Raw genomic sequence first — 16,089 nt, 5'->3', positions numbered from 1 at the left:
TCCGACTAACGTTAGCGCGGCTGCGTGGGACCGCCCCGGAAGTTGCCGGCCGACATTTTCAGATTTCGGGATGCAGACATAGCTCAAACACGGCCAAATCCACCCAACAACGTCAATGCCATCGCCGTCGCCGCCATGAGCCTCAGTGTGCCGTCGAGGCGGCTCCTCCGGGGCGGTAAGGAGCCCCAATACCGCTGCACCAATACCAATCTGATCGGCTACTGACTTCTCCCAAGCAGCCCCGACCCGTTCAGCCTCCCCGACGACGGCGCTGCTCCCGGCGCTGCAATCCCTCTCCCTGGGGCCCAATCCGGCCTCTGCCCGCCCAATTCACACGACGCCTTCCAACCAATGGTTCTGGAATCGCAAGACAAAATCGACAGACGAGTCCTCCATTGCGCAGCAAGTGAAAGGCAGCTCAGTGGACCGCAAAGCCCTCGTAGAAAGCCTCACAAAAAGGATTGAAGGACCTGCTATTTTTGAAGACGAGATCAAGGAGACTGCTGCGAAGCAGAAGGATGGAGCTCCCACCCTCCCAGCGGGCTCCTTCACCAGGGCCGGCGCGTCTCTCGCCCGCGAACACCTCGCCCGCGCCGTCGACCCGGACCCGCGCAGCCGCGTCCGCTGGGAGCGGAAGATGGTCATCCGCCAGGTCCAGCGGGGGACGAACCCATACAGCCGTGAGCCGCGCGCCGAGAAGATCGCGCGGACGGAGCGGCAGCTGACGAGCAAGTCGCCCTTCCTGGCCACGAGCACCAAGAAGCTCGTGAAGCTCGCGCACCAGATCCAGGGGAAGACGGTCGCCGAGGCGCTCGTGCAGATGCGCTTCAGCAAGAAGAAGATGGCGCAGGAGGTGCGGTACCAGCTGGAGCTGGCGCGGGACCTGGCTATTGCGGAGCGCGGCATGGGCCTGGGCTCCAAGGGCCAGGAGGCGAGCGGAGAAGTGCGGGAGAGCGGCGACGGCAAGACGATCGAGATACAGACCAAGGATGGCAAGTGGGTCAAGATCGACGACCCGACGCGCATGTACGTCGCCGAGGCGTGGGTGAATCGAGGGCCATGGAGAGGCAAGGTACCCGACTACCGTGCCAGAGGACGTGTCAACATCAAGCACAGGCCCACGGCGGGTGAGTTTTCCTGCTTCCCTATCTCGGATTGCCTGGTCTGGCTGCCCCCCGCCTCTCACTGACATACCCTAGGCATCTCGATCGTCTTGAAGGAGGAAAAGACACGGATACGCGAGTACGAGGAGCGTGTGGCCAAGAAGCTGCGCCAGGGCCCCTGGGTCCACCTCCCCGACCGTCCCATCACGGCCCAACGGCAGCACTATTCGTGGTAGAAGGATTATTCCGGGGCGCATCCGAGTAAAGTGCATGCCCTGTATCAGTAACAGTGCGGCAGGGCGACAAGGACCCGCGCTGCGATTCAATTTCCGCCGTCATGTCAAGGGGAACATGTACAAATAGAGCACTTATCAAGCACCGTGGGACAGCGGGTTCGGCGTAGGTGGAGGCTCCGAGTCGTGTCGTGTACCAAGGACTCATCATGGGCCTGGGAAGCATACTCCTGGAGTGTTGTTAAGAGACGATATCTCCATACAAGTTCTCCTTTGACTTGAGTGATATAGGCCCTACTAGCTGTCCGTGTCTGACACGGCGTGCCATCAGCCTTCCTTTAAGAGGGAAAAAAAGAAAAAAAGAAAGAAGAAAAGAAAGAGAAAAAAAAAGACGCTAAGCATAACGATATCACGAGGTAAGGGCTTGCCACCGTCGACGTCTGCTGACTTCACTACTGGCGTAAGTTAACCAAAAACAAAGAAAAGGCTATAACATACTAGTACATACAAAGAACTAGAATGAAATCGGTACTTCTACTCTCCATCATCCAACTCTCACTTTCCAAGAGAATCCCCCCGTAGGACGTCTAGCAGTCGTCCTCCCGGACGATGACGTTCCAGTTGTCGGGGTGGAACAGCTGTCCAGCAACGGTCGGCCCAGGCTGCTGGACGCACCAGCCCGCAATGTAGCGGGCGCCGTCGGCGATCCGAATGAACGAGTCAAGCTCGATGTCGCGGTTGTTCTAGTTTTTTTTTCGAACACCGCCATGGTTAGTAAATCACTGTTCCGGGAACTCCAAGATCCGGGAACAAGGGACAAGCGACAAGGGACAAGGGATGAAACTTACATCATTGCAGACATAGATCGCCGCACGATAGGAGCAGCTCACACGGGAGCACGCGCCCGGCCCCGCGGCGAGCTGGACCTTGCCGGGGATGTGGCTCAGGTAGTCGACGCCCTGCATGACGCGCCAGTGGTTGGCGTACGGCCAGCGCGCGCCGCAGAAATAGGCGCCTCCGCCGAAGTCGGTCTCCCTCTTGTCGACAACGCTGCCGCCAGCACCAGCACCAGCACCAGCACCAGCACCAGCGGGAGCGGGGGAGGTGCAGCGGGCGAGGAAGTCGGCGTCCCAGTTGCGGTTGTGCTTCAGCACTTCCGTGTGCACGTCCTCGACCGTGCCGTTGAAGACGAGCCTCTCGTCGCTGCCGGGGAACAGGGGCACCTCCCATGCCATGGCCGTGATGCTGTATCCTTGCATGGGGTCGGGCAGGGCGGCGGCGATGGCCTAGAAGATGAACGTGGGTTAGCTTACTCAGTTGTTGTTCACGAGGTTTCTACCTAGGGGCAGGCGAAGAGGGGGTGTCCCGGGTAATTGGAGACATACGCCCATAGAGAAGAAGAAAGTAGCAGCAAAGGATTTTGCTTTCATGATAGCTGAGGGCGTTGAGTCGGGCGAAGAACGTTGAGGTGGTGGCTCAGTTGAGGTAACGCCGGTGTTTGATAGATGTGTCGATGTGTCTAGAGAACGGAGCAGACAAGGCGATGCCTGCAACCGTATTTATGCAGAACAACGACGATGTCAAAGCCACGGGCCCCATTCAACTATCTTGCTGTTCATGTAGCCAAGGTCAGGACCATGTTTGTACCTGAACGGGCTGACCCGCCTATTCAAAACCTTATATGTATAACTCACCTATCTACGGACCCCAATGTACAAGAATAAATGCCCATGTTGCAAAGGTACGTCTCCAGCTCAATGATGAGTTTGCTTTGAATGCAACTGTCCCTTTTGTCAACGTGGACGTATAAATAGACAATGGCTCCTGAGTTGCCTAATAGGGGTTTGAATAGGACGGCCCAGAATAAAGCAAACACCGTCGAGGATAATACCGGGTACTGGAACAGATCGCGCTGTAGTCCTGGTACATTGGTTCCCATCGGAGAACGCAGTATCAATGTGACTGTTCGCTGTGACGTCTGCTAGCAGACTGAGGTTTGCAGTCTCCGTGGTCAATGGACAATACTTGCTGTTACTCTTCTGCTTCTGTCTGCTCTTGTTGTCTTTACTGATAGACTTGTGAGGCTACCATAGACAGGTCTGTAACGGGCCAAAATCGCTGCTGTTAGCCCTTTCAGGCCTCTGTCGTCCCTCATCCACGCCAATGTGGGCAGGCCACGACCCCTGGAACACTTCAACTACTAACCCAGCAGCTCAGCAGTCGTGGCATTTCAACGTATGCGACGAAGTCTCCGACCCGATGACCGTTCTTCATTGTTGAAATCTGCGTCATCCTCTCCATTCATCCGTTCGTACTCGACCCCAACAAGGTCGGTTCCTCAAGCTGATATCTGCTCGCCTCCAATGTCGCCACAACCAAAGAATCAACCTCCGGTCCTTGAAGTGGTAGCACCATGATGTCATTATCCGATCGAATACAAAGCCTACAGAGCTGCAGCCGCAGGGTGGGAGCCTCTGGGAGGTGTTTCCAACCTGTGGCATGATTCGGAGCGAGCGCATTGAAAGCAATCTCGCTCACGTTCCAGCAAATGGCGGGGCCTACGGGAACGGTCATGATGCGCAGCGGACACAGTTCGAGAGGTCTGTAACTCATCAACGCCAGACAGAGAGGAGTGACTTGCATCGATGGTCCCTTGATGACGGCTGTTGTGTTGCCGCTGCTGTCGGCGCCTCGAGCGCTAATCAGTGCCTTTGCTACAAGGCCCAACAAGCGCTTGTGAAACCAAGGGTGATCTGCACAAATGCAGGGTCAACTAACTTGTCCTACCGGAGCTGCTCAGGCTGCAGTATATGCGGTTGCTCTCTTGTTGAGACTTGTGATCTTGTCTCAGAAGAATGGAGTATGGACCAGGCGAGCCGCCGCGTTGTTGCGCATAGTGCCATACACAGTAGTCATCGGCTTTGGTCATGTATGATGATTCCTGGCCTCTTCGCTTGATCTCGCAGCGAAACAATGACGCCACGAAACTCCTGGAGCGGAAGATATAAATTACGATAGACTTCCGGGGCCCCTTCACGTATCCCTAGGTTCTCATATACACGAGTGTAATCCGTGCTTCCGTAAACTTCCCTCCTTCATTTGAATCCATGCCAAGCCCGAGGCAGAAATCAGGAACAGGAGCCACCCGCTCCACCAATCCAAATCTGAAACCGCTGGACTGCGGGGCGGGCTTGGCTGATGAGAGTTGAAGTCGGGCCAAGCTAACTCGGAGCGCTGAGAGCGCATCGGGGGCCATGGTATAATGTAATACCTAGGTACCTGGGCGGCTTGCAAAGCTTACTGGGATGCAGAGACACTCCAGCCTTCATATCTGATTTCGACTTCACACTCCTCAGCAGTGCGACAGAACCAGAAGACGTCCGTCATCACTCGCTAACCCCTGGTCGTACTAAACTCCCGTCCCATTTGTGGGGCCACTGTTGGACCCTGCGAGGATCTTTGATGAATCCAGGAATAAGAACTCGAAGGAGCGTTCATGTGCCATAGCTTCATCAACCGCAAGTATCTATGGATGAGGAAGGCTTCATCCCACTTGCGCTTCACAACTAACTGGAGTCCCGAGACGGCGGGCGTGCCGTCGGCCTGGAAGCGAACCACCGTGCTGCAGGTAAATTGACCTGCATATGCGGCATCATCTCATCCCGCAATTCTATATCGGGACTATCTCGATGTAAGACCGGACACAAACTAGCCGTGCTCTTTATACCTCTACAACAAACCCAACAAGATCGAATCATCGCCATAGAATTACTTTGCCGAGGACAATAGGGTTTAAAGAGGCTCACGACGTGATAGGAATGGATTCACTTTGGTGTGTGGCTGCAGCTGTGGCTGACTTTCCCAATCGCGAAACCACGTATGCCCTGGCATCTCCACAGGGTCCCAGGGGTGCATGGGACTTTTGGCTTGACGGGTCCATGCATGGAGCCCTGAGCTGCTCTTTCCCCGGATTGATTGGCAGAACATGGGACGCTCTTTCCCGTCAGTTGGTGTTAAGCCCACAACTTCCAACTGTGGGAAGTGGCAATCGGCAACCTCACCACTTTCTCCTCACGGCGTCGTGATCTCCTTCCCTTCGGTATACACTCTTTCTGCTGGGTTGCCAGCCTTTTGCGCTTCACTTCGTTCCTGACTGCAATCCATCACGTTCATTCCCACCACACGTAACCCCTTCGATTCGTATGAGCGCGATCACTCCTTCCTCGCAGCTCCCTTCGCTTCAAGTTCACGCTCAAGCACCACTCCTCGGACCGATTTCGTAGTCGGCAATCACTTCTCATTCCAGTACCAATCGTTAGAAGAGATACACTCAAGCGGCCATTTCCACCGACATCATTCTGCAAAAGCATCGTACCCGGGTGTCCTATTTTCCTTACTCGATACAAAGCCCGCCCTTTCTTTACATTGTATCTCGTGGCAGCGCAAGTAGACGCTATGCTCGGGATCCAGTCCTTCACACTGCTGGCGCTGACAGCCCTTGCCAGTGCGCAGGCCGTTGACAGTTTGGATCCTTGCGGTGTAAGTCCACCCTCGGGTTAGGCGCATTGTCTTTTGAAGGCTGTGGACAGAACACATACCAGAATTGCCTCAGCCCATGTCTTCAAGGCGCCTGTCGTTATCCGGAATGACTGACGCTCGGACAGAGACAATGTTACACCAATGCGATGAACATGGCGGGGACGTTCAACTGCGCAGCAGACGATATGAACTGCCTATGCCGGGCTCAGAATTGGTTCTTCAATATCCGTGACTGTGCAGTGGGTGCTTGCCCACCTGGATATGCCCCAACTGTCGTCAGCGCAGCAAACGCTGTTTGCGCACGTAAGTGGTTCCTCAGCACAGCACAGATTGATGGCCTAAGTTGGCGCGCAGCAGCTAACGAGGCGCCAGCTGTTACCGCTGGGGATGCGGTTACCACCTCACAGTCGACATCTCCGGCGGCTCCTACAACGACCGAGGCGCCGACCTCAACCGATGCACCGACCTCGGCCTCGTCCTCTTCATCGCAAGTGTCGTCCACGACCACTGCATCAAGTTCAGCAAGCACGACCGTATGTGTCGGCCCGCAGCTGGGAACCGAGGTTCGTGCTGACAAGTGGGACAGCTCGATACATCTACCATAACGTCGACGGCATCGACTTCAGCAACTGTACCGACCAAGGCAACCACCAGCATTACATCATCGGCTTCTGCAGCAGGCACAGTGTCCGACGCCGAGAAGTCGGGCGATTCGGGCTCTTCCGGACTCACGGAGGCCGCTAAGATCGGCATCGGCGTTGGTATCGGCGCGGCCGTGATTGCGCTTCTTTCGGTGGCCGCCTGTATTTTCCTGCGCAAGCGCCGGGCCGAACGGGCCGCGGCGACGAAGCTTGACCGGTTTAACATCTCTCACCCGATGCCGAGCGATGAGCATGCGTATACGCACAACAACAACTCGGAGTACGATATGGGATCGGGGGAGTTGGAAATGAAGAGCCGCCGGTACGAGGATATGCTGCCGCACACGCAGCCACGCCAGATGGTCTAGGGGACGAGATGATGTACTCAAGGCGAGATGGGAGATGTTCCAGCTGATGAAATGGTTGTTCGGCCGGGTGGCATGTTTCTTGGGATTTGCTCTGTTACGGGGTCCGGACGTGAATTCTGACCTTTTTCGGGCACCCTCACTCTCGGAAGTGATCTGGTCAAGCCGCTATTAGCAGGCGTTTGCTGGGCTCCGAAGGGCTCCTTGCCGTTCTGGTGTTTTGGCGTCAGGTTCCGTCAGGAGACGCGCATTTCGGGGCCGCTTCCACGACTCGGTCGATGTTCTCATGTCGTGCCGATGTCGCCCCTCCTTTGTACATATCCCTTCTTGCTATCTGTTGCAATTTTTAAACCGCAGCTCAGGCGTTGCCGTCATGGCTTGGGGCGGCACCGTTGACCGAACAGTGATTCCAGCGTTTTTGAACTAGACGCGATTACATAAGCCACAAAACGGCCGGGAGAAACCGCCTGGTCACGTGCACCTAAGCTCCAACATCAGCCCATTCCGGGAAGCTTCAATTGACGATATCGTCAAACCACGCACCGTACGATTGCCGACCGGCCGCGAAACCTCTCCGCTCACGCTCACCACCAAACAAACACCGATACAATGGCGATTCGGCCCATCACCGGCGTACGTGACGTTCCCAGGGATTGATTGCCTCCATGGCCGCCAATTCCCGCTGCCCCGCCTGATCAAGGAAGGTTGTGCGAGCAAGAGCTGACCGTCGGTAGATGCTCCGCCGGGCACTGATCACTGATCTCGGCATTGCCTTCTGTGAGCTCTTTCCGTGGAACCGCCGTCAGCAGAGTAGGACACTAACCGCTGCTCCAGCAATCGGATTCGTCATGGCCAACGGCTTCTGGTACGACCGCCGATGAACTCGAGCCGCCCTCGACAGATTTGGGTTTCCTGACGATTCAACTAGGTACGGTTACCACGTCCCTCGGACTGTTGCCCGCGACAACTACTACCGGAAGCTGGAGGAGACGCGCGCCGCCAGGCAAGGGGCATAAGAAGGCACTGCGAGTGGGATGACTGAGCAAATGCCGGTGTACATATGACCGAGGGATGAAAGGGCCGCGAGACCGCTAGGGGGGTCGGTTGTGTATCATATGGATAGACAAGGCCGGCAATTCAGTCAGTGGACAGAACCATGCCCGTTTTCTTGGGTCATGCTCGACATGGGGGGAAGCGCAGCGTCGTTCCGGGATGAAAATTTAGACGGATTTAGCATTCTTTGCCGCACTATGTGATTCGGCGTCTGAGTGCTCTCTGCCATGCCCTTCGGTCGTGCTCAAATCTGGTGTGGTGGCCAGAGCTGTTCCTTCCCACGTGGTTGTCTCCGCCGTGAAGCTGCCTTTTTTGTCCTGGCATCTAAACCCGCTGCATCAGCACACTTGCCCAACAATCCGATGCATCTCGATCTACGCTGGCATATGCGTGCGCCGCTCTCGGCAGCGTCAAAAATGGAGTAGGAGCTTGCAAACGTACCTGCGGAACCACCGCTGGACGGGCCAGCACTGCACCGGGCTGCCGGCCAACTCCGGACGCGGCACGACGCACTCATACTGCAGTAGACCAAATAGTTCGCAATCCCTCAACAAGTCGATTCGGTGGCCGTCTTCCGTCTTCCGGACTTTGCCATCTGGGCCGACTTGCACCAGGGCGGGCAATTTTTGCGCCGGGAAAGCCGGGCAGGCCGGTGCCATTGAGTCTCGAGGTCGAACCTTTCGGCGGCACCTCACCCCGCGACGATGCAAACGGTACGAAGCGCGACGGCCGCGAGCCTCGGGTCCCGGGTGCTCGGTGAGATTGAGGAGACGACTCTGGACGAGGTACGTGGTTGTCTTTTAAGCTCAAAATGGGTGATTCGGATGTTTTGGACTCCGGAGGTGCATGGTTCAAGCCACGGGCGACAACAATTACTAAGTTGGTCCTCCCGCTTCAGGTGCTCGCTTCCGCACGAACAAGCTTCGCAGCATCAACCAACAACGACAACGACGACAGCAATGCTGGCCCTGCGCCGACGACAAGCATTCAACTCAAGGTGTTTCCAATTGATGTCCTCAATGAACTCGTCAACCGTCATTTCCGAGCGACACAGTCAGCCCCGCTGGCTGTTACGGGCCGCCATCGCGAGTTGCTCTACGTCCTGGTCGCCACCCTGATCAGTGCACCGCACAACAAAGCTGTAGCAATTGTCGATTTCACGGGGCGTTTCGAGCCCTTGCGGCTGCTCGCAACAAATCCGCTAGGTAATGCAAATACAAGCCACGAAACCGGCGATGCAGCACCACGCCGCCCGACGGTCCAGCGAGCCGATCTTGAGCATGTCCACATAATCCGTGCTCGCCGATGCGGCGCGAGCGACGCCGCTAGGTGCGTCGCCTCCATCAAGGAATACATGCTCTACGGAAACCACCGCAGCCACGACCGGGAATGGTGGGGCACGGTGGTCATCGGCGGCGGGTTGAACCCCGCGGGAGGTGTCTCGGCCGCGGCGGCTGCCCAGGTCGCCGTGACGGCCGACTGGAAGGGCTGGCTGCGCGTCGACCGAGCCGAGGTGCCCACCTTCTGGGACATGAGCGCCGAGGAGGCGCTGGCCGACCGGGAGAAGCGGCAGGCGGCGGTCGAGGACGCCGGCTGGGTTGCCACTTCCCCCTGGGGAAACTTTACGATCGGCAGAAGGGAGCGGGCGCAGTGATTGCCTGCCTCTCTCCTGCGTGCTGGCGTTATCGTTATCTGTACACGTCGGATACGGTACCTCGAGGATGCGTATTCCGTACTGTACGGATAGAGGAGGAAAGATGGATCCACTATCGACCCTCCGTTGAAAACCCTGATTTTGTGTCGACGTCGAGGGTCCGTGGCTTGGCTCGAGCTTGGCTATCCTGTGATGTGCAGCACTGGGCTGCAGGGGCCAGGACCCTGGATGTCGAGGTGTGATTGACTCGTTGTCATATCGCTCACCCATCATGAGTTCCATCAACGGATATGCCACGAGGAGTTACAGATCGCAATTCCACAGCTTTTGTCTGGGGAAGACGAACAACACCTGGGGAAGCTGGGGAAACTGGGGAACTGGAGGCTGGGGAAGTGGAAGCTCAGAAAAGGACCTAAGCACACACGCAGTAGAGATCAGCTTCGACGGTGGAGAGCCGCGTTTGGAGAGCATGGAGAAAAACAACCTGAGTTCCACGGCTTTGCTTTGCCGGGAACTTTTGCTGGAGCAATCTCGTGGAGACTTTGGAAAGAACCCAAGCAGCAATCAGTTAATCCTGGCGCGACATCGCGTCGAGCGGAAGTCGGGATGAGCGGATGGTGATATGCTGGACTACAGGCACGGCTACCGCGTGGTGTGCTGGCTCCAAACAGTGACCGATGCCTGGCTTGCACCAGAGCCTCACTGTGTGATGACGGTGAATATCTCTCGGACCGGCGCTCACTGCAGGGCTGCCTTGGTCCGACAGACTCGACGGCGTCTTTCTGTTCCACTCCGAGAAGGGAGCGTTTCACCCACTGTTCTTCGAATAACTCGGAACCGCATTACAGAGCATTGATCGACAGATAACGTTCCCGCACAGGATTATCGAGGGACCAAAATGCCGCTAAGCTGGAGGCCTCAGACCACTCCGCTCCTTCACATGTCATGAGTGGAGAGGGATTCGCGGCAGCCACCGGCACAGTTGATGAACTGACATGGATGTACTGTGTAAAGGATGAGGTCTCATCGAAATTGTGAGATTCGACAGCAACAGTCCAATAGCGGCGTTTAGCCCCTGCAAGCGGTTCAGGCTGGCTTCGCAGATAGGACGAGATTTCCCAAGACGCAACAGGGGCGCGGGCCGAGTACGGAATGTCACGGGCCAAGGGTCGTCGGAAGGCGCTGTTCGCAGTGTTCGGCGCTCCTTGTTGGCCGGAGAGCTGTGGGCCATCGGACAAACCGGGACCCACTACGGCCGAATACTCGCCCAGGGACGGGAGGTGCCTTGACGTCATCGGATCGGCACTGCATCCGACCGGCGACTTGGCGGTCGCCCCCGCCGCCGCGTTTTCCGGCTGTCTCACACGGTTACGCCTGAAGTATGTAGGGAACCGCGAACGAGCAACAATCGACAGCGTCGATCGCCAATTTGCAGGAAAGAAGCCTTGCGGTTTGAGATCTTGTCCCTGGCAGAACCCATGGAAATATGAACCTGATCGGTTTCAGGTTGTTGACACATGCAGTGGACAAACAACGCGACTGCGGCCACGTTCGACGGAGACGACCGCTGCCCCTCACTTTCCGGTTACCCCTCAGCCTTTCGCACAAGTGTAGGAGCACAGTCAAGGGTCGTTTCGTCAGATCTCACCATGCCCTTCCCGTCATAGTCAGCGGGGGCTAATCTGTCCTGTATCGACCTCCCTCGCCGCGTTACCCGTCTTGGCCTCGCCTTATTGGGTCCCATCGGCAGCCTGCCTTATACTGCCCGCATGCAGTATTGCCTTGGACCCCTGGACCAAAGTACGAAGTACTGTGTATCAACGGTCCCAAAGAGGTGGTGGGTATCCGATGGAGCAACGAGACACCAGCTCGTCAGAATGAGACCTGTTTGCGGTGGAGACTGGAAGGCAAGTCGATGTTGTGGTTGGGCTTGCAGAAACCTCTCGCGGATTGGCGTCGCTGATCCTCTTCATTCGATCTGATGCTCGCACGAACCATCCCTTTCAGGTTCTTACCTAAACACTACCCTTGTGAATGGTAAACCCGAAACCCAGGCGGGCGTGGTACCCTCGCCTTGCGCCTCCCAATGATCCACCAGCCCACAAATACCCCAGGAGTCGAGGACCCTTGCTCGGTCCGTGCTGATGCCTTCTCACTTACACTACAGACAGCGGCCCACCACCAAGTGTTGCGCAACTGATATCGGTCGGGCGTCTTATAGATGGCTTCTATCTATAAAAGGGACTGGTCCCCGGGCGGTCCAGTTCTGTCTGCCATCTTCGGAACAGCGCTCCCCAGCCGGCATCACACACATCAGTTCTCCCCGAGTCTGATGTACAACTACTAGGTGGAATCACTACATCACGCCTGCGCTTTTTTGTCGTTCCAGCAACCAGGCCAGTCATTCCTTTATTAGTCTGAATCCACCGTTTCCACCATGTCTTCTCTCTCTGTCCCCCAGAGGCCGGCCATGTGCCCCCGGCAGGCGTCGAGCAGCAGCTTTGCCGAAGCCTTCGACGATGCGCGGAGGAGGCTCGACGAGCTCGGCGTGCAGTCGCCCGGTGAGGACGGGACTCTGTCACCGGCGCTGTCGTCGTCGAGCTCTGTTACCGACGAGAGCGCTCCCTGCTCTCCGGGCGACACCGAGGATCTGCTGGGCCCGGTGACCCCCCTTACGCCGGTGACCCCCGGTGCCGACCCGTCTGTGGCAGACAACTTCGCCTTTGCCTTTGACATTGACGGCGTACTCATCCGCGGCGGGCGCCCGATTCCCGAAGCCGTCGAGGCGATGAGGATGCTCAACGGGGAGAACGAGTGGGGCATCAAGGTGTAAGTCAACAAAAACAAAACCACCCGTGGCCCGGTTACCCAGGGTTGAGACACAGAACTGACCTGCTTGCAACCAGCCCCTACATCTTCCTCACCAACGGCGGCGGCAAGTTCGAAACCGAGCGCTGCCGCGACCTCTCCAAGCAGCTGGAGATCGACGTGTCTCCCGGCCAGTTCATCTGCGGGCACACGCCGATGCGGGAGTTCGCCGACCGGTACAACACGGTGCTCGTCGTGGGCGGCGAGGGCGAGAAGTGCCGCGAGGTGGCCGAGTCGTACGGCTTCCGCGACGTCATCACGCCGGGCGACATCCTCAAGGCCAACGCGGCCACGGCGCCGTTCCGCAAGCTCACCGAGACCGAGTACGCCAACTCGCGCGACCTGCGGGCGCGGACCGCCGGCGGCAGGCTCAGCGACATCGTGATCGAGGCCGTCTTCGTCTTCGCCGACAGCCGCGACTGGGCGTCGGACCTGCAGATCATCCTGGACGTGGCGCAGTCGCAGGGCGGCCGGCTCGAGACGCGGTCGGCCACCTTCGACGAGGGCCCGCCCATCTACTTCAGCCACAACGACGTTCTGTGGTCAGCGGCGCACGAGCACGCGCGGCTGGGCATGGGCGCGCTGCGGCGCATCGTCGAAACCGTCTTCGAGGACACGACGGGCGGCAAGAAGCTGCGCACGCACGCCTTCGGCAAGCCGCAGGTGTCGACCTTCGAGTTCGCCACGCGGCTGCTGCAGCAGTGGCGCGCCACGCAGCACGGCCTGGCCGAGAGCGAGCCGCCGGCCACCGTGTACTTTGTCGGCGACACGCCCGAATCCGACATCAAGGGCACCAACGCCATGAACGAGACGGCGCGCAACGAGTGGTACAGCATCCTCGTCAAGACGGGCGTCTACCAGGCCGGCACTGAGCCCGCGTACAAGCCGCGCAAGCTGGTCGACACCGTGCTGGACGCCGTCAAGCACGGCATGCGCCGCGAGATGGCCAAGCTCGGCTCGCGGTCCAAGGGCGGCGGCCGCATGCTGCCGCTGGACGACGCCGCGCTGAAGGCTGTCCGCGAGGGGAGGACGCCCGACTTCGAGGTCAGGGAGGATCCGATGCTGTACGCCTGATCCAATAACTTGTTAACCCAGGGGGGTGAAGAGTGGCTTGGGTGGGGAGGGGCCTCTTTTTGGGGGCGGGGTTGTCTGTCCCATCTGAGAAGACGACGAGGAGCGATTGACGATGCACTTTTTTCCCCATGACGACTTTGTTTCGAACGACCACCGTTATTGATACCACTGCGTATTCCCTTTGGCTTTTCCGCTTTCGTTTCTACATGGCTTTCTTTTTGGTTTCTTCTAGCTCATGGCGAGCTGTGTTAGCGGGCATTCTTTTTTTCCTGCTTAGGGACATGGAACACTTCTTACGCCGGCGCATGGGGGGGAAGCCACGAAACACGCCGCCGGTCTTCCACTACTAGTTGGACTTAAAAACAGGAACAGCTGGGAATAAACTGGATAACTGGATGATAGAACTGGACACAAGGGGCATTCCTTCCTACCTTACCAGGGTGATCATCCCACTAGACGGTAGAATGGCTTAGACAGTACTAGACAGAACACTGGAATCCAAACCGCAGCGCCGCCAAATTGAGGCGTGTCACGCACAGGTCTAAATCCGCGCCTCTGTGGCGATGACTCGATTGCTAAGGTCACTATGTCTATAGCTGTACTGCGAACGACATCATTGGTAGCTTCGCTGGAGAAGATGCGGCTTCCGCAGGCGCAAGTCGAGGATCATCTCGCCAAACAGTCCGTTGGCCCACGAGAACCTGTCATAGAACGAAGTCAGTCTTCACCGTCGCTGTGAATTATTCCAGTGTATGGAAGCCAAGGACAACTCACCACTGCCGCGTCCATCGACTCGCATCATTCGAGTTGACGCTCTCGTGGATCAACCCCAGCCCATCCGTGGAACCCAGGATCTCCTTCAGCACGCTCGCAATCTCGTCGTCATCATCCGACGTCAGGATCCGCACGATGCTCGCCATCGGCCACGCCATGCCCGGCCCGGCATGCGGGCCCCCAACGCTGCTGATCACCGACCCCTGCATGAAGTACGGATTCCCCGCGCCACTCAGGATCCGCCGCCTCGTGCGCTGGTACACCTCGTTTGCACTGCCCAAATACCCAAACAGCGGCGCCGCCAGCAGGCTGGGCACATTCGCGTCGTCCATGACCGCGGCCGACCCGAACCCGTCCACCTCGTACGCATACACCGTCTCGACCGTCGCAGTAGTCGTAGTCCCATTGCCATCCGATGACGACGATGACTCGTAATCGTCGATCGACAGGACGGGCACAACCCCGAACTTCTCAATCGCCTCCCTCACGCTGCGCTCAAACGCCACCATCTCCTCGGCCAACCCGGGCGGCGCTCTGTCGTCCCCGAGCTCCTGCACGATGAGCGCCGCGCCGGCCAGGTAGCGCACAAACATCATGTTGGCGGGGATCAGGAACGGAAAGAAAGTCGAGTCGTCCGAGGGGCGGAACGCGCTCCGCACCAGGCCGACGGCGCGCACGGGGCTGCCCAGTCCGTCGTTGGCCAGCGTCTCGGTCGAGCGCGCGGACTGGCGGGTGAAGGTGTACGGCGAGGGTAGGACGGTGCCGGTGTTGTTGCTGGCGTAGGTCCCTGCTGTCATGGATTTCGCGGTGGAGAGGACTGACTGGATGGCGGGTAGCCACTGGAAGGAGGAGAAGAAGGAGAGGTCGTGGGTGGATTCGTAGTAGGACGTGGAGAGCTGCAGGAAGGCGGCGAGCGAGTCCAGCTCGTATTTGCATTCGAATACCTGCTCCGGGGAGTAAGGCGGGAAGACGCGGTCCGAGGAGGCGGCCGGGTTGGTGGCGGGCGGGATGCCGCTTTCCGGAGGCGGCTGGAAGGAGTTGCAGAAGGGCGCCGTCAGGAGGTAGCGCGCCTGGAGGTTGATGACGCCGCGGTAGAGTGAGGCCATGGAGTCCGGCTTGGCGGCCTGCTTCGGGTCGGGCTCCAGCAAGGACACGTACGACTGCAGCTGGTTGGCCGAGTCGCGCAGCCACATGGCGTCGATGTCGCCCGTGATGATGAAGGCGAGCTCCTCGGCCGAGTTGTTGGCTGCGTGCCCGCGCCAGCGGATGGCCGTGTCCAGCGTGTTGGGGAAGGCGTTCTGGAAGAGCCGGTACAGATCCGGGTCCGCGATGGCGTCCGTCATGTTGCCGAGCAGCGTCTCGACCGTGGACGAGTTGAAGGTGCGGCAGCCGGGATCCGGCCGCTGGTACGAGAGGGCGTATCGGCCGGTCGAGAACGGCTCGTGGCGGGCTTTCGAGTAGGACGAGTAGTCCGGACAGGACTGCGAGCTGGCCATGTCGGCCAGCAGGCCTGTCAGGAAGAATTGGCGGATGTGGTCTCTCTTCATGGTGAATTTGTGATTGATGTCGATGAATTGATTCGGTCCCGGGAATTCAGACGGCGCCGTCCCTTAGACGACAAGCTGAGTTGATGTCCTCTCTCAAACTGCAGTGATGAGATCAATCACGAGTGGTTTCGCAGCGAAAAGTCCAGTTCAGTACAGGCTCGATTGACCACGATGCAGGTATCATGATATATGTCATCTGGCAACCCTGCCAGCACAAGGATCGGCAGAGACACGGGCA

The 16,089-nt window shown here is 58.1% G+C and overlaps 8 protein-coding genes across 8 annotated transcripts; 5 read left to right on the top strand and 3 right to left on the bottom strand.

The window, feature by feature from the left end:
• Positions 1-135: 135 nt before the first annotated feature.
• B0T15DRAFT_555041 (ribosomal protein L22/L17) lies at positions 136-1,686 on the top strand (the record flags this gene model as incomplete). Its single annotated transcript, XM_062870377.1, has 3 exons — positions 136-175; positions 237-1,127; positions 1,200-1,686. The coding sequence occupies 3 exons, from the start codon at positions 136-138 to the stop codon at positions 1,337-1,339; spliced, it is 1,071 nt and encodes a 356-aa protein (XP_062720940.1). The 3' UTR covers positions 1,340-1,686.
• A 237-nt stretch (positions 1,687-1,923) lies between these two features.
• On the bottom strand, positions 1,924-2,912 carry B0T15DRAFT_574566 (uncharacterized protein; the record flags this gene model as incomplete). The annotated part of the gene is made up of 3 exons (XM_062870961.1): positions 2,722-2,912; positions 2,185-2,622; positions 1,924-2,079 (listed from the first exon to the last, which is right to left on the bottom strand). Exons 1-3 carry the CDS (start codon positions 2,764-2,766, stop codon positions 1,924-1,926), a joined length of 639 nt encoding a protein of 212 aa, XP_062720939.1. The 5' UTR covers positions 2,767-2,912.
• Positions 2,913-5,463: 2,551 nt separating this feature from the next.
• B0T15DRAFT_555035 (uncharacterized protein) lies at positions 5,464-6,884 on the top strand (the record flags this gene model as incomplete). The annotated part of the gene is made up of 4 exons (XM_062870376.1): positions 5,464-5,875; positions 6,001-6,178; positions 6,230-6,408; positions 6,462-6,884. The coding sequence occupies exons 1-4, from the start codon at positions 5,792-5,794 to the stop codon at positions 6,882-6,884; spliced, it is 864 nt and encodes a 287-aa protein (XP_062720938.1). The 5' UTR covers positions 5,464-5,791.
• Positions 6,885-7,270: 386 nt separating this feature from the next.
• On the top strand, positions 7,271-8,121 carry B0T15DRAFT_531488 (uncharacterized protein). The gene is made up of 4 exons (XM_062869250.1): positions 7,271-7,514; positions 7,616-7,658; positions 7,716-7,746; positions 7,810-8,121. Exons 1-4 carry the CDS (start codon positions 7,491-7,493, stop codon positions 7,895-7,897), a joined length of 186 nt encoding a protein of 61 aa, XP_062720937.1. The 5' UTR covers positions 7,271-7,490; the 3' UTR covers positions 7,898-8,121.
• A 73-nt stretch (positions 8,122-8,194) lies between these two features.
• On the bottom strand, positions 8,195-8,593 carry B0T15DRAFT_363034 (uncharacterized protein; the record flags this gene model as incomplete). The annotated part of the gene is made up of 2 exons (XM_062864158.1): positions 8,195-8,258; positions 8,376-8,593. Coding segments are annotated over 2 exons (282 nt in total), but the record flags the coding sequence as incomplete, so codon positions are not given.
• B0T15DRAFT_189956 (uncharacterized protein) lies at positions 8,266-9,724 on the top strand. The gene is made up of 2 exons (XM_062862431.1): positions 8,266-8,719; positions 8,833-9,724. Exons 1-2 carry the CDS (start codon positions 8,639-8,641, stop codon positions 9,586-9,588), a joined length of 837 nt encoding a protein of 278 aa, XP_062720935.1. The 5' UTR covers positions 8,266-8,638; the 3' UTR covers positions 9,589-9,724.
• Positions 9,725-11,614: 1,890 nt separating this feature from the next.
• On the top strand, positions 11,615-13,572 carry B0T15DRAFT_190214 (HAD-like domain-containing protein). The gene is made up of 2 exons (XM_062862433.1): positions 11,615-12,417; positions 12,495-13,572. Exons 1-2 carry the CDS (start codon positions 12,026-12,028, stop codon positions 13,528-13,530), a joined length of 1,428 nt encoding a protein of 475 aa, XP_062720934.1. The 5' UTR covers positions 11,615-12,025; the 3' UTR covers positions 13,531-13,572.
• Positions 13,573-14,143: 571 nt separating this feature from the next.
• Positions 14,144-15,851, bottom strand: B0T15DRAFT_493333 (uncharacterized protein; the record flags this gene model as incomplete). The annotated part of the gene is made up of 2 exons (XM_062866940.1): positions 14,144-14,231; positions 14,305-15,851. 2 exons carry the CDS (start codon positions 15,849-15,851, stop codon positions 14,144-14,146), a joined length of 1,635 nt encoding a protein of 544 aa, XP_062720933.1.
• Between the last annotated feature and the right edge of the window lie 238 nt (positions 15,852-16,089).

The sequence above is a fragment of the Chaetomium strumarium genome (assembly GCF_033439665.1).
Source record: "Chaetomium strumarium strain CBS 333.67 chromosome Unknown B0T15scaffold_4, whole genome shotgun sequence".
Lineage (NCBI taxonomy): Eukaryota > Fungi > Ascomycota > Sordariomycetes > Sordariales > Chaetomiaceae > Chaetomium > Chaetomium strumarium.
Note: the sequence above shows the minus strand (reverse complement) of the source record. Positions and strands in the feature narration are given on the sequence as shown.